Source organism: Fusarium mangiferae, assembly GCF_900044065.1.
Source record: "Fusarium mangiferae strain MRC7560 genome assembly, contig: FMAN_scaffold016, whole genome shotgun sequence".
In the NCBI taxonomy this organism is placed as follows: domain Eukaryota; kingdom Fungi; phylum Ascomycota; class Sordariomycetes; order Hypocreales; family Nectriaceae; genus Fusarium; species Fusarium mangiferae.
Window position 1 is genome coordinate 989912 of NW_024573936.1, and position 18076 is coordinate 1007987.

General features: G+C 50.8%; 6 protein-coding genes across 6 annotated transcripts; 2 read left to right on the forward strand and 4 right to left on the reverse strand.

The window, feature by feature from the left end:
• Positions 1–2960, forward strand: FMAN_10559 (uncharacterized protein; the record flags this gene model as incomplete). The annotated part of the gene is made up of 2 exons (XM_041823969.1): positions 1–146; positions 218–2960. The coding sequence occupies 2 exons, from the start codon at positions 1–3 to the stop codon at positions 2958–2960; spliced, it is 2889 nt and encodes a 962-aa protein (XP_041689496.1).
• Positions 2961–3500: 540 nt separating this feature from the next.
• FMAN_10558 (uncharacterized protein) lies at positions 3501–4188 on the reverse strand (the record flags this gene model as incomplete). Its single annotated transcript, XM_041823970.1, has 2 exons — positions 3501–3864; positions 3938–4188. The coding sequence occupies 2 exons, from the start codon at positions 4186–4188 to the stop codon at positions 3501–3503; spliced, it is 615 nt and encodes a 204-aa protein (XP_041689497.1).
• Positions 4189–4743: 555 nt separating this feature from the next.
• FMAN_10557 (uncharacterized protein) lies at positions 4744–5148 on the forward strand (the record flags this gene model as incomplete). The annotated part of the gene is made up of 1 exon (XM_041823971.1): positions 4744–5148. The coding sequence occupies one exon, from the start codon at positions 4744–4746 to the stop codon at positions 5146–5148; it is 405 nt and encodes a 134-aa protein (XP_041689498.1).
• An 899-nt stretch (positions 5149–6047) lies between these two features.
• FMAN_10556 (uncharacterized protein) lies at positions 6048–8996 on the reverse strand (the record flags this gene model as incomplete). Its single annotated transcript, XM_041823972.1, has 2 exons — positions 6048–6782; positions 6831–8996. The coding sequence occupies 2 exons, from the start codon at positions 8994–8996 to the stop codon at positions 6048–6050; spliced, it is 2901 nt and encodes a 966-aa protein (XP_041689499.1).
• Positions 8997–13083: 4087 nt separating this feature from the next.
• Positions 13084–14765, reverse strand: FMAN_10555 (putative ATP-dependent RNA helicase DHH1; the record flags this gene model as incomplete). Its single annotated transcript, XM_041823973.1, has 3 exons — positions 13084–14532; positions 14592–14670; positions 14722–14765. 3 exons carry the CDS (start codon positions 14763–14765, stop codon positions 13084–13086), a joined length of 1572 nt encoding a protein of 523 aa, XP_041689500.1.
• Positions 14766–15853: 1088 nt separating this feature from the next.
• On the reverse strand, positions 15854–17600 carry FMAN_10554 (putative acyl-CoA dehydrogenase; the record flags this gene model as incomplete). The annotated part of the gene is made up of 3 exons (XM_041823974.1): positions 15854–17086; positions 17137–17435; positions 17486–17600. 3 exons carry the CDS (start codon positions 17598–17600, stop codon positions 15854–15856), a joined length of 1647 nt encoding a protein of 548 aa, XP_041689501.1.
• Between the last annotated feature and the right edge of the window lie 476 nt (positions 17601–18076).

The following is an 18076-nucleotide window of genomic DNA, read 5'->3' on the forward strand; positions in this document are numbered from 1 at the left end:
ATGTTCACCTTTTGCCCGCTCCAGGGCGCCCTTTCAGACTCGCCTGCTTCACAATCGCTCCTCGAGCTCGACGGAGGAGTCAAGGTGCTGGTAGATCTAGGATGGGACGAGACCTTTGACGTTGAAAAGCTCAAAGAGATAGAGAAGTATGCCATGCCCCCCCCCCTGCGCATCTGATCTGATAGTGACGATGATGGCTGACAATCATGCGCTATAGACAAGTAACAACTCTCTCGCTCATCCTCGTTACACATGCGACGGCTTCGCATCTTGCTGCCTACGCCCATTGCTGCAAGAACATTCCACAGTTCACGCGCATCCCCGTTTATGCGACACGACCAGTCATTGACCTTGGTCGCACCCTCATCCAAGACCTCTACACATCGAGTCCAGCCGCGGCGACAACGATCCCTCAGAGTTCGCTAACCGAGAGCGCATACTCGCTCACACAGACTGCGACGACTGCGCAGAACTTACTACTACAATCTCCCACGAACGAGGAGATTGCACGATACTTCTCCCTGATCCAACCGCTGAAATACTCACAACCACATCAACCCCTCCCCTCCCCATTCTCGCCGCCTCTCAATGGCTTGACTATCACCGCCTACAACTCTGGACATACCCTCGGAGGTACGATATGGCACATTCAGCATGGCCTAGAATCGATTGTGTATGCTGTGGACTGGAACCAGGCACGTGAGAATGTCTTTGCTGGAGCAGCTTGGCTGGGAGGTGCTGGAGGCGGTGGCGCTGAGGTCATTGAGCAACTACGGAAACCAACTGCACTGATCTGCAGTAGTCGTGGTGCAGACCGAACTGCCCAGACTGGAGGTCGCGCAAAGCGAGACGAGCAGCTGGTCGACACTATCAAGGCTTGCGTGGCACGAGGAGGAACTGTTCTTATCCCTGTGGATTCAAGTGCTCGAGTCCTAGAACTCTCGTATCTCCTGGAACATGCCTGGAGGACCGATGCTGCTTCCGACGAAGGCGTCCTCAAGACAGCCAAGCTATACTTGGCTGGACGCAATATGTCAAGCACAATGCGATACGCCCGAAGTATGCTCGAGTGGATGGACGATAGCATCGTTCAAGAGTTCGAGGCCTTTGCCGAGGGCCAACGAAAGGTCAACGGCGCGAACGACAAGAAGGAAGGTGGACCATTCGACTTTAAATATCTACGACTCCTCGAGCGCAAGGCCCAGATCGCACGACTTCTAAGTCAGAACCCCGACAACGTATCGACAGAAGGCCGTGTTATTCTGGCCAGTGATAGCAGTATCGAGTGGGGTTTCTCAAAGGATTTGATCAAGGGGTTGGCACGAGACTCGCGAAACTTGGTCATCCTAACAGATAAGCCGGGCCTATCAAAGACAGACAAGCCATCTATTGCACGAACACTATGGGATTGGTGGAAGGAGCGCAAGGATGGTGTCTCGGTGGAACAAAACGCAAATGGAGAGAATCTCGAGTTTGTTTATGCTGGTGGACGGGAGTTGGAGATCCGCGAGGCCCAACGCCATGCGCTGGAAGGCGACGAATTGACATTGTATCAACAATGGCTTGCGACTCAAAGACAGCTTCAGGCTACACAGCAGAGCGGAGGCGCTGCTGGACTTGAGGCTACAGCAGATGTCGTCGACGATGCTTCATCTGAATCCTCTTCTGACTCAGAAGATGAAGATGGAGAACAACAAGGCAAAGCACTCAACGTCTCAACTGCTATCGCCCAAGCTGGCCGGAAGAATGTTGTCCTCAAGGACGAGGATCTCGGTATCAACGTGCTCATCAAGAAGAAGGGCGTATACGATTTCGACTCGAGAGGGAAGAAGGGCCGAGAGAGGACGTTCCCTATCGCTATCCGAAGGAAGCGCCAGGACGACTTTGGAGAGCTCATTCGACCCGAAGATTACCTCCGTGCCGAGGAGAAAGAGGAAGAAGGACAGGACAACACCAGCATGGAGGCTGCTGATGACAAGCTCGGCAAGAAGAGAAGATGGGACGACTTTGCAAAGGCTGGAGCCGGTTTCAAGCGGCAACAGAACATGCGGCCTGGTTCCGCCGACGGAGAAGAGGCTGCAGCTGGTGACCATGATGGTTTCGTGCCTGATGAGCTCGATAGTATCGAGGATCTCGAGACCGAGGAGCCCACGGGGCCATGCAAACTCACATACCAGACCGAAACTGTCCAGACCAACATGCGCATTGCATTCGTTGACTTTAGCGGTCTGCATGATAAGCGGAGTCTTAACATGCTGATTCCCCTAATCCAACCACGAAAGCTCATTCTTGTTGGTGGTGAACGGGATGAGACACTTTCTCTGGCTGAAGACTGTCGTCGAGCATTGGGCGGGGATAGTGGCAACGCGGATGCAGGCAGTGAGCGTTCCGTTGACGTATATACTCCCGAGGTTGGAGTTGTCGTCGATGCCAGTGTCGACACCAACGCATGGGTTGTCAAGCTCGCTGATCCTCTTGTCAGGAAGATGAAGTGGCAGAATGTGCGTGGTCTGGGTATTGTCACTATTACCGGGCAGCTCCTTGCCACACATCTCAACGAAGCTGCCGCAGCAGATGAAGATGCTGCCAACAAGCGCCAGAAGACGGATGAAGCCTCATCAACAACACTCACCAACATGGCCGCGGATATCCCCTCGGCCACACCAGTTCTCGACGTCTTACCGGCGAACCTCATCTCCGCCGTCCGCTCAGCAGCCCAGCCACTGCACGTTGGCGATCTACGTCTTGCTGACCTCCGCCGTGCCATGCAATCTGCAGGCCATGCGGCTGAGTTCCGTGGCGAGGGTACACTAGTTGTCGACGGCACCGTGGCTGTCCGCAAGACCTCGGCAGGACGCGTCGAGGTAGAGAGCGTCGGTATGCCGACTGCACGAAGAAGCACTTTCTACGAGGTGCGTAAGATGATATACGATAACTTGGCGGTTGTGGCGGGTGCATAGAACGTCCATGGATGGCCACAGAAGAAATTGGAGGCGAAGAAAAAGGAATGGGCGTAATCGATGGGATGCGCTGGTTTTTGTACTCTACTGAAGAAAGAAAGAAAGACAAGTAAGATAAGACAAAGGTGTATTCTCTTTGGGGAATGATTTGGTTACAACGAGCCACGACGGGGTTGGAGATTGCAGAAGATGGAGGTTGAGATAGATTCAACAAGGCACCAAAGCCACTTCTCCGTTTTTCCCTTGCTGTTTCTTTCTTTGACTGTAATCTTGATGGACAAGCAAAGGACTGAAGCATGTCACGATAAGCCACAAGTGTCGATTGTAGGCACATGCATCTATGAAGCTTTATGAGATCTGGTCGTCATGCTGAAGTTCGTCTCTTGACAGACAGATCTATCCTCGAGTCGTCTCACTCGGTCTGAACGGGCCCCTGATTAAAGCCCTCCCAAATCAACATACATAAACGGAGTAAAGAGCGCCCAAACGCCTAGCAATGCAAGTCTATTCAACCATATCCAAGGGCCCCAACCCCAAATTTCATCTTACAGGCTGCATAGGCGCCATTTCATACTCTCCTCCACCATCTGGCCCCCTTCCTCTCACAGCAATACCCATCTCCTCATCAACAGGAGGAGGTTGCGGCGTGGCGCCTTCAGCGCCCGTAGCTGGGAGAATGGGACGTCCGCCGAAGAAGACAGGCTGTAGCTCGCGATACTGACAGCCCCAAGCCCCGAGACCGATACATAGCCCGGATGAGACAAGCATGGTGAACCACCAGGCTCCGTGGCGGGGGATGTGGCCGCTGTAAAGGGATGCGATGACGAGGTTGAGAAAGTGGACGGTCAATGCGAAATCGGGTACGAGTTTGGAGCGAGCGATGAGGGCGACTATTGCGATAGGACTATGAAGTGTTAGTAACGAACGGTACTCGAACAAGGGGAGCTTCTGCGCGTGCTTCGAGCAGTTGAACTCACATAATCAACCCGCCATCCAACAATAACACAAATGCCATGAGCCATCCATGCGTGGTATCTCCTCTCAGTCCCTCCCATCCAAACACAAGCGTCCAGCTAAACCCAGAGCCAGAGACAAGCGCCGTAAAGACGATCAGGACCAGTGCAGCGAAGTAGTATATCGCCTGTAGCGTCGCGATCTGGCCTGCGATTTTTAGGGGCGCAAGTTCCGCAAGGGCGCCTGCGCGCGGAGGCTTACGACGTCGCGGCATCTTTTGTTTGTTGTGTCAAGTTGTTGTAGGAGGCCAAGTGTAGAGGGTGCAGGAGTCGTCGTCGGTCATCGAAGGGGCATGTCTCGTGAGGTCTTGTGATGTCTTCTTTGAGCTTTCGGCTTTAGCGCATGAACCTTGTATTCCTAGCTTTTGCTCGTCTCTTGAAGCTTGGTTATTGAAAGCAGGACTCAACAGGAGCTGAGAATCAGCGTATACAAAGAAGAAGTAAAGGAGAGAAGAAAGTTGAATGCAGGGAATAAGTCGAGTTGCTCAACGCAAGGGAAGTAAGTATGTAAAGGACAATCAAAGGACAGATTAAAGTGCATCAGCCACACAAAGCAGAGCATGAGGTACCTAGCTACCATGAAACGTGGCTTGTGCTCCATCCACTAAACCACTTACGATCTCACCGCCCTCTTTTTCTGCCGGTTCTGCTCGTCATAGTGTACCCTCCCTCAGCTTTCGAGATACACGGCTCATGAGATTTTGCACGCCCTCATCGCCTTCACCAATTAACTCTCTTGCATAAAAACCACAAAAATTACCAAATACGCAATGGGTTTCTGGCCTTTCTCAAGTGAATCCCGCGCTGACGCCATTCGCTCCGGTGACGCGATACCAAACCGTCAAGAGCGCAAGATCTGCTGGGCCGCCCGCGATGCCTACTTCAACTGTCTAGACGCCCACAACATCGTCGACGCCACCAAGGATCCATCAGCGACAAAGAAGGCTTGCCCAGTCGAGACGGCGGATTTTGAGAGGGATTGTGCAGCTGCTTGGGTCAAATACTTCAAGCAGTGGAGGGTTGCCGACATTCAGAAGAAGCGACGCCTGGATGAGTTGAGAGCACAGGGAGCACAGGAGATGACGGTTACGACGAGCTTTGCGCCAGAGGGTGGTGCTGGGGAGAAGGGCAAGGGCGTAGGCGATATTCAGGCCATGCTGGACCAAAAGAAGTAAAAGGAGTTGGAGGAATAAGATGATAGATGAATGGGACAACGGACGGACACGGAAAAGACTTCACAAGAGGCCATTACTTGTTTTACATATTTGTATTATATCACTGTAAACTACCACAATATCACCACCTCACACCCCAAAAGTTACAATCACACCCGCAATTGCACTCACTGTACCACCTTCACATCACACCACACCACTCCCATTCCTCCCAACGGGCTAACTCGAGTCTTTATCCTACCAAATCTATCTATTCCTACTACCTAAGCCGCTGCCTGTGCAAGCCCTGCCATCTGATGAAAAACCAAGAGAGGACAATAAGTATATGACAAAAACGAAGTATCATATGAAAAGGAGGTCACTCAACAAAGAGTTGATTAACGACCAGAAGAAAAGTGAATAAAAAAAAACAGACTGTAGCGTGCTAAGCGTGGTGGTATCATCCATGTCTTCTTCTTTTTTGATAAAAGGAACCATATCTGCACTCGCTCCAGAGACACCGACCGCCCTTGAACCTGGCGATACGGCTCGCCCACCACGTTTCCGAGTGCTTCCCTGCTTCGTCGCTGACAAAGGAAAATGTGACTGAAATAGAAACTTGCTTTCATAGGCCGAGGCCGAGTCCAGTATGCCAAAGACGTCGATTGACAGAATAACAATAAGGAAATAGTGCACGGCTGGTCAAGGAATGGTCCAGCATAAAAATGTGATAAGAATATGGATAAGGGGGTGTCGCCAGGTGTCTCGCTTTTCTAATGCATCATTGGTGGTTGGCGATGGTTCCGTCGCTCGTCAACCTTGTGTATGTATCTGCGTCGTTCGCTTTCTTAATCGTGAATCCATCTTTGTCCTCCTTGACAAACCTGGAAGTGATTCCTTGGTTTGACCTTGGTCGCAACCTAAGCTACCAGTCGTACTCCATTATCGTCTGTCCCATCCTTCCTTGGTAATGGCGGCAGCTCCTTATTGAGACTGTCAATGCTCACTCTCTGTCCTTGATTGACGGGACCTGTGCCGTTGCTGAGACCTGCATACCCACTGTCTGCGCTTCCGGGTCCGGCATATCCTGACTTGGGAGGAGTTGGAGGTGGTGCTCTCGTCGGAGGTAGGCTCTTGTTGAGGTCTTTAGAGGATCTCGGGGGCTTGGCCTCTGTGTCATCGCGGCCATTTTCACCTGCCTCCTGCACCACGGGCAAGATAGGCTCGTGCTGCAAAGAATCGCGGTTGTCCCTAGAAGTGCCGGTAGTCAAGACTCGGTCCGGAACCTGGTTCTCAGTATGTCCATGCCTCTCGGAGCGCTCGGCCTCCTTATTAGCCCGTTCGAGCGTTTCTTGAGCTTCCGGAGATCGTGGGCCAGGTGGTGGAGGTGGTACATGGGTTGGCATCGGTGGAACGGCCTGAGACGACCTGCGGCGAGAATTCCAGCTTGACACCCTGTTTTCTGAACGTTGAGCTTCAATCATTTCCTGGTGTCTCCGTTCAGCCTCCCTGTGAGCCTCTTCGGTGGACATGGTGACACCTTCGATGAAATGGTAGAACCGGTCACCATACTGGTCAGGTGGTAGTGCTGAGATTTGAGTCTTGTCACTAGATAAGCCCTTCCAGAAGTGCTCAATCTTTTTGATAATTCCATACTAAATCATGTCAGTTGTCGTCGGGTTCAGCCTTGGTGCAATACTTACGTGAGTGAGACAGTCGATGACTCCGAGATAGTAAATTTCATCCCCTGGAGTGTTATCTTCATGGGTTGCCCTGAAACCGCCGTCATCCTGTCCAAAGACCCATCCAGGTCGATGTTGGCCTTCTTGCAACTCATCAGGCATCTTGTTTGCTGACTGGCCCATGGGTACTGGTCGCTCCTGGCGAATCATCTGTCTCAGTTCCCTAGCCTTACGTTGGTTTTCTAATTTGGATGGTGTGCGAAGGAGGACCGAGTTGGGTTCGTCGTCGGGAGACTTCTCACCACCAGGGTTGAAAACTTGTAGTGTCTTGTCACGAAGGTTCTCTTCATTCCCTCGAGAAACATCATGTATGCCAACCAGTAGTGAGTAGTCCATGATCTTAAGTCTCTTCAGGAGGGCAACATCCCGTTGCAGTTGCTCAAGGAACATGCGCTTCTTCTGGATACCCAACTCGAGGCTCCGCTGTCGCCTCAGCCAGTTGAGATCCTTCAGGGTCGCCCTGGGATTTTTCTCCAAATCCTCTTCCCTATAGTCTCGACCAATGGTAGAGCCCTTCAAATCGAAAGTGGTGTGGATATCTCGGTGTGGGGGGAAGAGGTTGTTCATCACAACAAAGTGTATCTTCTTTCCATATGGCATCTTGACTCGGTGAAGGCCGTAGAACTGCGAAAGAAGCATATTGGGGTTGTCTTTAACATGCTGGTAGTATTCCTTAAGAATCTTGCGGAGAAACTTATGTTCAGCATGGTGGATGGTCTTGATGATGTACTTGTAATCCCGTGAGAAGTAAAAGAAACTTCCGCTCTTGCCAGGCGATCCCAGCTCAGAAAGAATATACTTGCCCGTAAGCGACATCAGATAATCTGCAGGGTCTAAGCGGAAGAGAGCTCGGAGGCGACGAAAGACCCAGGGAGCGTAGTCCTTGAATTTGAAATCGTACTTGGCAGACGGCACCAGCTCATTACCGGCGATGTCAAATGTCGACTTCTGCTTAGTCTCAAAATCGGCATCTGTCAACTCTCGGTCGAGCTTGGCATTCGTCCTCGAAACCGAAACACGAATACCTGTAAGCATGTTGTAGGCCGTCTCCCAGTTGGCGTGATTCTCGTCAACCTTGGTGCCGACAAGAACGCGATCGTCATCCTCCTCCTCCTTTCTCCTCCTCTTGCTAGCTCTCTTTTGTCGCAATGCCTCTGCCCAGCGAAGAGCATCCTCATCTGGTACAATCTCATCCCGTGGTCCATCTGATTGCATTGATCGAGTTGGCCTTCTGCCCATACTCAACGAGGGTCGTCGACCACTTGAACTTCCAGCATTAGTAGGGGAGAAGCGGCCACTAGCTTGGGCTGTATCCATTCCGTCTTTTGAGCCGCGCCCAGGCACGTACTTTGGTACATCGAGGGTATGTCGTTGCTTGAGACCAGGGGGTGCTTGTAAGTGTCCTGTTGACGAGGCTGCTGCGCTTGACGGGTTATAGATCGGTGGTGATGACAATCGATGTGTACCATTTGTGCGAGGGTGCAGCGTCTGCGCCGCATCGGTGTTCGTATTATTATTCACCGGAAGAGCAGTTTGTGACTGAGAACCGCGCGGCTCTACAGGGAATGGGGAGAGTGAGAGTGTGTGGTTTCCTTCAAAGCTCCTGCTTGGGGGCTTCTCAGAGATTCCCTCTGACGTTTGGGGTTCCGATGGTAAGGGCTTTGATAGTATGTTGTTTTGTTGATGATTATCGGTAGAGGCTGTGTTGGAATTGATGCCATTGGTATCGGATGAGTGTTGGCGTGTACGATCGACTAGGTTCTCTGTGCCATTAGGCATGGGCTGCTGCCCAAACTTGCCGACTCCGTTTACATCGTCTTGTTGGATGTGAGTAGCTGTAGCGGGCATGCCGTTGGAATTGGAGCTCATGCTCGTGGGCCGCGTGCTGTTACTGTTGCCATTCATAGGCGCCGGTGTTGAGTCGGAGACGTCGGACGCGTGCGTAGAGGAAATTGAGCTCTCGTCAAAGCTCTCATTGATTGTATCGGATCGGGTGTGGCGGATAGAACCCCCATTCACCCTATCCTTGTTTACGAAACCGAACTGGTTCGTAGGATCAAGGTTGAGGATATCGGGGTTATTGCTAAAGATTGTGGAATTGTCCTGGTCGGAGAGAAACGATGGCATTTCGAGCGGGAGTGTGAGGAGCTCGCTGGAGGCCAAGACCAGCGAGTGCTGACGCGGTAGATGCTACTAGGTGAAGTGATGCTATTTCGAGCGTAAATCGGGGGTTGTGGATGTGATAATATCGTCGAGACGTCGTCGGGCTCTGGAGTCACTTGGCTTCTTGTCGCAGTGGTTCGCTCTCACTGACTCTGGGATGAGTATTAACGTTGCTGGTGGACAATGGGCGGTAGAGACGAGAGAGGGAAATTGGTTCGAGGGCCTTGCTGGCTGGGCGCACGGGGGGATGCTTGGCGGGTCGACCAATGGGCAGGGCAGGGACACCACGCTGGGGTGAAAAGTCGAGGGGAAGCGAAAGCCAGGCGAAGTTGAAGCTGTAGATTAAATGGGCTACGGAAGTTGTATGAAGATGATTGCGATGGGAAGCGGTTTCGTCTATCGAATTCCCAATTAATGTGCTGTCGAATTAGATCGATTTCTGGGCGTGAGGTGAGGTGAGCGACGGAGACGGAGAAGAGAGACGGAGGATGGATGGTGTAGTGTAGAGTTGGTTGGTGGTGGTGAGGCTGGGAGAAATCCGGGTGGGAAAAAGTGACGGGGGCCTGGGCTTCGTTCTTTCAGCAGTAGCGGTTGCAGATGCAGCAGCTCCTTCCTGCCTTGCCTGGCCTGTACCTAAAACTGGAAATGAGGCGTCTCTCTATGTGTCCTGTAAGGAAGAAGGGGGAAGAAGATGGTACCCAATGGGATAAAGGATGGGGGGCCACCCGGGATCCCGGCTGATATGAGATGTGAGGATTGGTGGACGGTGTGACAGGCTCTGTTTTACTGGGCACAGCGTATTCAGGGCTATCTTCCAGTGCACTCCACCCACTGAAGCAATGCAACTGGGCTGTGTGGACCACTGAAAGGGGAGGGTTTGTGTGGCATACTGGTAGGTCCCAGCGCCAGATGGGCTTGGCAGGCGGCCCATGGAAACCCGTCTCCCGCCCGTCTGATGCCGCTGCTACATTTATCGGTGGCTTGCAATATTGGCGTCTAGCTCTTGTATTTTAGAGGGTATGGGTCAGAGAAAATATACACGCCATTGACACAGTTTAAGATGCCATTAGAAGTGCCGGTCGGTTGTGGTGTTGTCAGATTTGACGATCTGTGGCCATAATCATCCTTCTTATCTCGCCAAGGGGTTAACATGAGAGAACAGCCAACTAACTTGACAGTACCTACAGCACAGCATAGCATGATATGACCCAGGCTTCTCCATGATTCAATACGATCTCCCTATTTAATGTCACCCTTGTCATGAAGCATCAATCAGTGCCCGTCTCATTCTAAGTTTGCCTCAGAAGTCGAACAGTGGATAACGAGTTATATCTCGACTCATGTCTCTTCAACATGAAACTTATGGTTTCCAAGCATTGACTCTCCGACTGCACGTATGTACTATATAAGGTATGTAGAAACCTGCTTAAGTAACTTGATGTTCATTCAGCTGATCCGATTTCGATATTGTTTGGATGCTTTAAAGGCTCCGAGTGTACAGAGTACTGGCCATTAAACCTTGTCAGTCGTCTACTGCCATTGGATCCCGTCAACATCAATCAATCACCCCAGGCACCGTTAACACAGCCACGGGGGGTCAAGATCCACTCTCCCCCATCTCTTTCAATCTCGTTGTCGTGGATATGAAGACCAAGCTAAATCTCCAGACTACCCAAGGTCCATACTAATCTATTTACTCTTCGTCTCAACTTGAATATGAAATACTGAGAATGATTTGTAAGTGGCAACAGATTCTTGGTGGTGTTTCTTCAAACTAAACCCACTATTCGACTAATGGCAACTGATCATCGTTTTGGCTGATATGTCGATTTGCAAGATCGGCGCCATTCTCTCATGTTCCAGGTCTTTTTTTGGTCCCAAGACATTTGTTCCTGTCCCTTGTTTTTTGTCTTCACCGCTAGCCAGCACATTCCGTCATGGCTGCGACCCTTACATAGTATGACACCAGCGGTGTTTATGCGGCTGATCTACCTTCCAACATGCAGCGTCCAGCATCCATCCATACTGGTTCATACTGTGATAATCCCGCGGCTTTAACATCCGATATGTTTCCGTATCTGGTATGGAGAGCAATATTCCATAGTCTTTGGTCTTATAAGTGTTCATTGGGATTATGGTGGCTCTGAAGGAGTCTCGCTCCAAAGAACGTGTGAATACCCTAAGCTGTCACTCAAAGCTCGTATCACGGGCATGTGTGTTTCCTGTGACACATGGAGCATCGTTATACATCATACATGACTTGACTTGTTATGCTGCACTCACAACTGATTCTCATCTCTATGTAGTATCAACCTCCTTACGACAAAGCCAAGCCCATCATCTTACAACATATCAGCCCCAATATCTAAACAAGCTCTTCATTCTCCACAGCATCTCATATACTCTTGGCTGCCTCTTCATCTTCAATAACAAATATCTTCCTACCCCTGGCAAGCCACCCACAGAGCACGGCCCTTCTCGGGGTTGGCGAAGAATGCGAGCAACCGTGACAGATGTAAAGGATCCACTGTCTACGCAATCCTTGATGAATCCTTTCAAGCACAGCTAACTCAACTTTCTTGGCCATCTCTCTGGAAATAAAAAGGAGGGCTGTGATTTTCAGGAACATGTGTAGTCTAGTGCTAACTAACGCGCCTTTGCTGATCAGATGCGTGAAAGCCCTACAGACCCTGTCCCTGGGTTTTGTCAGATCGCATTCCAGTGCTGACTCATTCGTTTCTTGCTTCACGAGCCTCTTCCAGACGGTTCACGACAACTCCCTAACTTGACTCTTACAACACACCCCAATTACTACATCCAGATGTCCTCTCAAACTTAAACGTGAACCTTAAGTAGGGGTTTGGCGTACCGATGGTTTCTGATCTGTTAAAAAACGAACTGCATCTGAATCATTCCGACCTTCTATGATCGAGAACGCTGATACTCTCAATAAGTTCGCCATCACAAGTTATCACGCAACTCAAGAGTCATCTGTATGAGAGGAAAGTGGGAAATCCCACAGTTTTGCTCAAATAAACTATCTGTCTCACCAGCTCCAGCCACGTCGTTGCAGAACGCAAAATCTCGTCCATACAACGGCACGCGCCGAGCCGGTACGAAAGTCATCCGGTCTATTCAGTTTCCCCTCCCAAAAGTTATTTTTTCTTGTTTTTCTACTTTCATGGTTCTCATTGGTGCTGCTCAATAGCAGTCATCTCAGTGTCTCAACCCTCAGTCTTGTCGCGAGAAGCCGTGTTCGAGCAAAGACTGCGTCTTGTCCATGATAGGAGAGGGAGAGAGAGCAATATCAATGTAGTGATGTTACCCTTGGGCCTCATAAAGCCCTTCCGAATCCACCAATACGTGTCTAGCAGAGTCTGCCTCAGCTCATGAGATCCGCTCATCCAACGTAGATTTGTCGTAAGGGTATCATATCCCCCGTGCGCTCGCTCCGCCGAGGTGCTGTTCAAATTGCAAGTCAGCTACAGAAATTGCAGCCCTCAAATACAAACCGAGGGCAACGCCATCCGCGTGAAGAGCCTCGAACGCCTCGAACCTCAGAAACACCCCTTCCTTTCCTTTCTCCCCGCACCATTTGACTGTGTCCAGCCCCAAAGCGGGTATGTCTACCGTGGTCGATGCCCAAAGAACACCTTTTCCCTGGAAGTTCCATTTCTCGCTCTTTTTCATCATCCGTAGATATCATGAACCAAATCAAACAGAATGCCAAAGCCGATGGTGATGATACGACTGACAGATCCGTGCAAAAAGGAAGCCAACAAGGCCTCCATGCCAAGAATGCGTGAGCCAAATGAGTCGGGGCTCGCTAATGTGTTGGGTTTTTGCATAGAAACCCTTTGGGAAAGTGTCGAAGGAGTCGTAATCCATCGGCAGTGCAGGCCGTTCGCCGTCCCATCCATTCGCGGAAAAATATGCGAATAATGTACAATCCAACATTGAAATCACAACCCAGTACAAAAAAAAAATCATCTGAAAGTCATCCTTAAACCCCTGTCTCGCCTGCCTAACGCCATGCAAGAGATATATGATATTAGGATTGGGCATCGCGGGGCGGGCCGCGACCTCGACCGCCTGCGCCTTGGCCACCACGGCCACGATACCCGCGGCCTCGTCCACGACCTCGTCCGCCGTTGTTATAGTGCGGGTTGCCGTGCTGAGGGTTTTGGCTCTGCCAATTACCTTGGCCTTGTTGAGGCAGACCAGCCTGCTGCATCTGCTGAGGCTGTTGGTATTGCTGAGGTTGTTGAGTTTGGGGCTGCTGCTGACCCTGTGCAGCAGGTAGTTGTCCCCTTTGCATGTTGGAGATGGGTCGGGGGATCGACTCAGGGTTCTCGTAGACATAGAGACTCTTGTCGATGCTGGCGGGGATAGGCTGGATCTCAGTACCAAGATCCCGCTCAATGTTGTAGAGGTTGAAGCGGTCGTCCCAGTTGATCAGGTTAATAGCCAGACCAAGGTGGCCATAACGACCAGATCGACCAATGCGATGAAGATAGGTCTCGGCATTCTTGGGGAAATCAAAGTTGATGACAACGTTGACAGCCTGGATGTCGATACCACGGGTGAGAAGATCGGAACAGACCAAGTTTCGGCACACACCGTTACGGAAGTCGTGGAAAACACGGTTTCGTGCATGTTGCTGCATCTTAGCATGACTGTAGAAGCAGGAATATCCAAGTTCGGTAATTTTCTTAGCCAGAAGTTCGACTCGGTTGGTGGAATTGCAGAAGATAATCGACTGGTTGATTTGGAGCTTGGAGAAGAGGGTGTTCAAGCAGTGGACCTTCTGCTTCTCTTCAACAAAGGCGTAGTATTGAGTGATACCCCTCAGAGTGAGCTCATCCATCAGGTTGATCTCATAGGGGCTGACCATGTTCTTATCGGAAAAGTCCTTGACGGACAGAGGGAATGTGGCTGAGAAAAGCATGACCTGTCGGTCCTTGGGGTGAAATTGCAGAAGCTGTTCAATAACGGGAGTAAACTCAATGGATAGAAGCTTATCGGCTTCATCCATGATGAACATGGGGCATTCGCTAAGGTCGGCAACATTTTTGCCAGCGAGATCGAGAATTCGGCCTGGGGTACCAACCACAATATGGACGGGATCCTGCAGACGAATAATGTCATCTCGAAGACCGGTACCACCAGTCGTAACCATAACATTAATGCCGAGGTGCTTGCCGAGGGTCTTGCAGACTTGCGAGGTCTGCATGGCAAGCTCACGTGTGGGGACAAGGATAAGACATTGAATCTTGGAAACCTTGGGGTTGATGCGTTCCAAGGTAGGGATGACAAAGGCAGCTGTCTTGCCAGTGCCATTCTTTGCTCTCGCAAGAATATCTCGGCCAGTTAATGCGACGGGTATAGCTTCCTCTTGAATTGGTGAGGGTTTCTCAAATCCTGCTTCAAAAATTCCCATAAGTAGATCTCGCTTGAGGGCAAAGTTCTCAAACTCGAGGCCCTTTGTGTTTGTAACATCCTGGGGACAAAGGTCAGCCTCTAGGCGTGCGCCAAGAAAATCATGATTGCAGCATGTACCTCTGTTTGTTGTCGGTTATCCTTTGCGGGGAGGTTCAGGTTCTTCTTCCACTCGTCACCCGCGGCGGGAGCACCGTCACTGCTCGAGTTAGTCCAAGCTCACAAGGGCCGCTAGGGCGGCGCAGCGGACCTGAGTTGGGTGGATTTCAGCTTGTCTGCTAGCTGATCCGCCATTGCGTGTATAGGATCCGTCTACGGATCGAAAGAAAGTAGAGGGGTGAGGTATTATATGCAAAACAGCACAGAGGTCGGCCTCTCGTGGGTTCGGGGCGCGGGAGGGGAGCAGCAGGTGAGGAGCTGCAAGGCGTTGTTGGTTTGTGTGGAGAGAGGTCGGAAGAAAATCGGTGCGCGAACTACCTGAGAAAGAATACTCAGGGATGAAAGTGCTTTAGTTAGTTGAAAGCGCGAGGTCGATGTCGTGTGGAGAGGTTTCTTGTCGTCGTGGAGTGTTTGAAAGTGTGGTTGGGTTCTTGGTAGAGGGAAGAAATAGAGTAGGAGTAGGCTCAGTCTTGGGGTTTGAAGGTGAAGGTGACGATGGTGTGTGCCTCATTGCGGCGGAAGGCCCTGCAGTTTTTGGTCACGTGTAGGCGGGGCAGCCCGGTTTTTATCGTTTGCTGAGATGGACGAGAATGAGCTTTTGCCAAAATGATCTAGTCTATTGTATTCTGGAATTGGCCAAGTGTTTGCTTGGAGGTGAGCGACTCTCGGTGGGAGATTTCGAGGCTTTTGTTGTGAGGAATATGACACGAGAGATGAAAATCAACAGAGTTTCAATGAGGACGCATGATACCTCCGGCTCTAAGCAGGGGCCAGCTCTAACGATTCAACAAGCGAGGTACACCTTGTACTGCAGCCTGGGGTTAAGCTGTTCAAATGGCAAAAGACAGCTCATCTGTGCGTATTTTTTGAGGGGATATGCACCTCTGAAGGTTAAGTTCTTATCGTTCATCTATCAATTCACATTCTAGGTCAAGAAAGGTGGCGTTACTAGGTACACATTACTCGATACTAGGCACACTCACGATCTCACAATCACATAAAAACAATGCCTTGACCAATAACCGCTGGAGGAATTGCCAATTCACGCAAGCCATTCGTTCATCCTCCATCATGGAATCTGTAGAAACTGGTATTCATTCTTCGCTCTACTCGGCCTGACATCTAGACCAAGGCCATAGTCAAATAAGTAACTCCAAGGTGGTGCAACACACACACACACACACACATATATATATATATACAAATGATCTCTACTCCGGGTTTTACAGCTTCATACCCACAGCCTTTGCAACTCTCAGACTCTGCCTCATGCTAAGATCAAGCATAATCTCTTCACTGCCACCGGGGATGGCATATGCTCGCACATCACGGTACAGTCGCTCTACCTTGGCACCCTGGCCTCCTCGAGAGTAACTCAAGCCACCGAAAATCTGACTAGCTTCTCGGGCACAGAACTCAAATGTGAGGGTAGACTGGGCCTTGAGACCAGCAATAGGACCGCCGAGCCGAAGCATAGCCTCTGTCTCACCCATGCGTTCGCACTGGTAGATGAGGTTCTCGAGCCAGTTGTACGAGGCCTCGATTTGACGAGCCATGTGAGCGAGCTTCATGCGAATAACGGGGTGGTCAATAAGCTTCTTGCCGAACGTGCGTCGCTTGCTACCGTACTTGACGGACTCCTCGTAGCAGACACGAGAGAATCGGAGGGACTGGATAATAATACCCATACGCTCGTGGTTGAAGTTGGTCATGATGACCTTGAAACCCTGGTTCTGCTTGCCGAGCAAGTTCTCAACGGGAACCTTGACATCTTCGAAGGTGATGTATGTTGTTCCTGAAGACAGGACACCTTGGCAAGGCATGCGTCGGGTGGAAACMCCCTCGCCACGCTCAATGAGGAGCAGAGACACACCGTTCATGCCAGCCTCTCCAGTTCGCACAGCGACGGTGAAATAGTCGGCCCAAATACCGTTGGTAATCCACTTCTTCTCACCGTTGACGATGTAGTGCTTGCCATCCTCGCTCAGCTTGGCCTCGCAGGTCAGGTTGGCAACATCACTACCAGCATCAGGCTCAGTGATGGCCAAGCAGATACGCTTCTCGCCACTGAGGATGCCAGGCATGATACGGTCCTTGAGCTCCTTCTTACCGAATTTCATAAGAGGAGGGCAGCCAATACCGAAACCACCAATGATGTTCCAGACGAAACCACCAGAGCCAGTGCGGGACAGCTCGTCGGTGATGATCATCTCGTGGAAGAGATCCCACTGCTCGGGAGGGACAGACTTGATACCTTGAGGAACATATTGGGTTGGGTACTTGACACCGAGCAGACCAGCGAGATAACCGCGGCGACCCATCTCCTTGTAGATCTCCTCGGGGACCTCCTTGGCCTCGTCCCAGTCGGTGACATAAGGCTCGATATCCTTCTCAACCCATTCCCGGATCTCGGCGCGGAGAGCAGCATGAGATTCGTTGAAGTATGGTGAATGGTACTAACACCGGTAAGCAAGGAGCTGACAGAAGACAACAGGGGCAAACCTACGCTTTGGTACCAGGCAGGGTCAGCAAAGGGTATCTGGTCACCGAAAGGCTCAAGAGCCTCGGCGTCTTCCTCCTTGGCAGCAACCTCCTTCTGTGTAGTCTTGACGGCCTTGGGTGTAGGGGCCGCGGGCACCGGAGCAGCATTGGCCTCAGGCTTAGGCTCGGGGGCCGCGGGTTTGGAGTCAAGGGATCCGACCTGAAGCTGCTTCTTGTACTTCTTGAGGATACCCTCGTTGTGGTACTTCCAGAATTGCTTGGAAGCGTCCTTGCCGCCGACGCGCTGGAGAATCTTCTTACCACCTGTTATGTGTCAGATGTGAGTTTCGAGGGCTGTATTGTGATTGACCTACCTGGGTGGTCGTCTTGGAATTTTGTCACATCGTAAACATCGCCATCGACAATGATGTACAAGTCGTCGGGCTTCTTATGCGACGCAACGTCGCTTGTGGTAAAGACCTTAGACATGTTGACTTTGTATTGGTGATGATGTGAGATGGAGAAAGGATAATCAAAACTGCAAAGGGTATATATCACAGGGTCAAAAAGAAAAAGCCAGCACAACAATATGGGAGAAGAAGAAGGAAGAGAAAGGGATCACAGAACCTTTCATAGAACCTTTTTTTAAAACATGCTTCGGCAAAACCATAGGTAGCATTACAATCACATGTTGGTGCTTCAGCTCCACCCCCATATTCTATCATCTTATTTTCTGGGGAAAAACTTATCGCTTCAGGTCATGAGTCGTCTCATTCACGGCATTACTCGATGCGGTCATGGTATGTAGAGACAAAGGTCATGTGAATACGCCTCGCTATCTTCATTTCACATGTGAAAGAGCCGCAGTGAACGACAATTGCTCTGCTGCTAAAGTCTAGCGCACGCGTTGATGTCATGATGGAGGATGCCGAGGCTTCTGTACGCTGCCCAATCGGAGGTCCAGC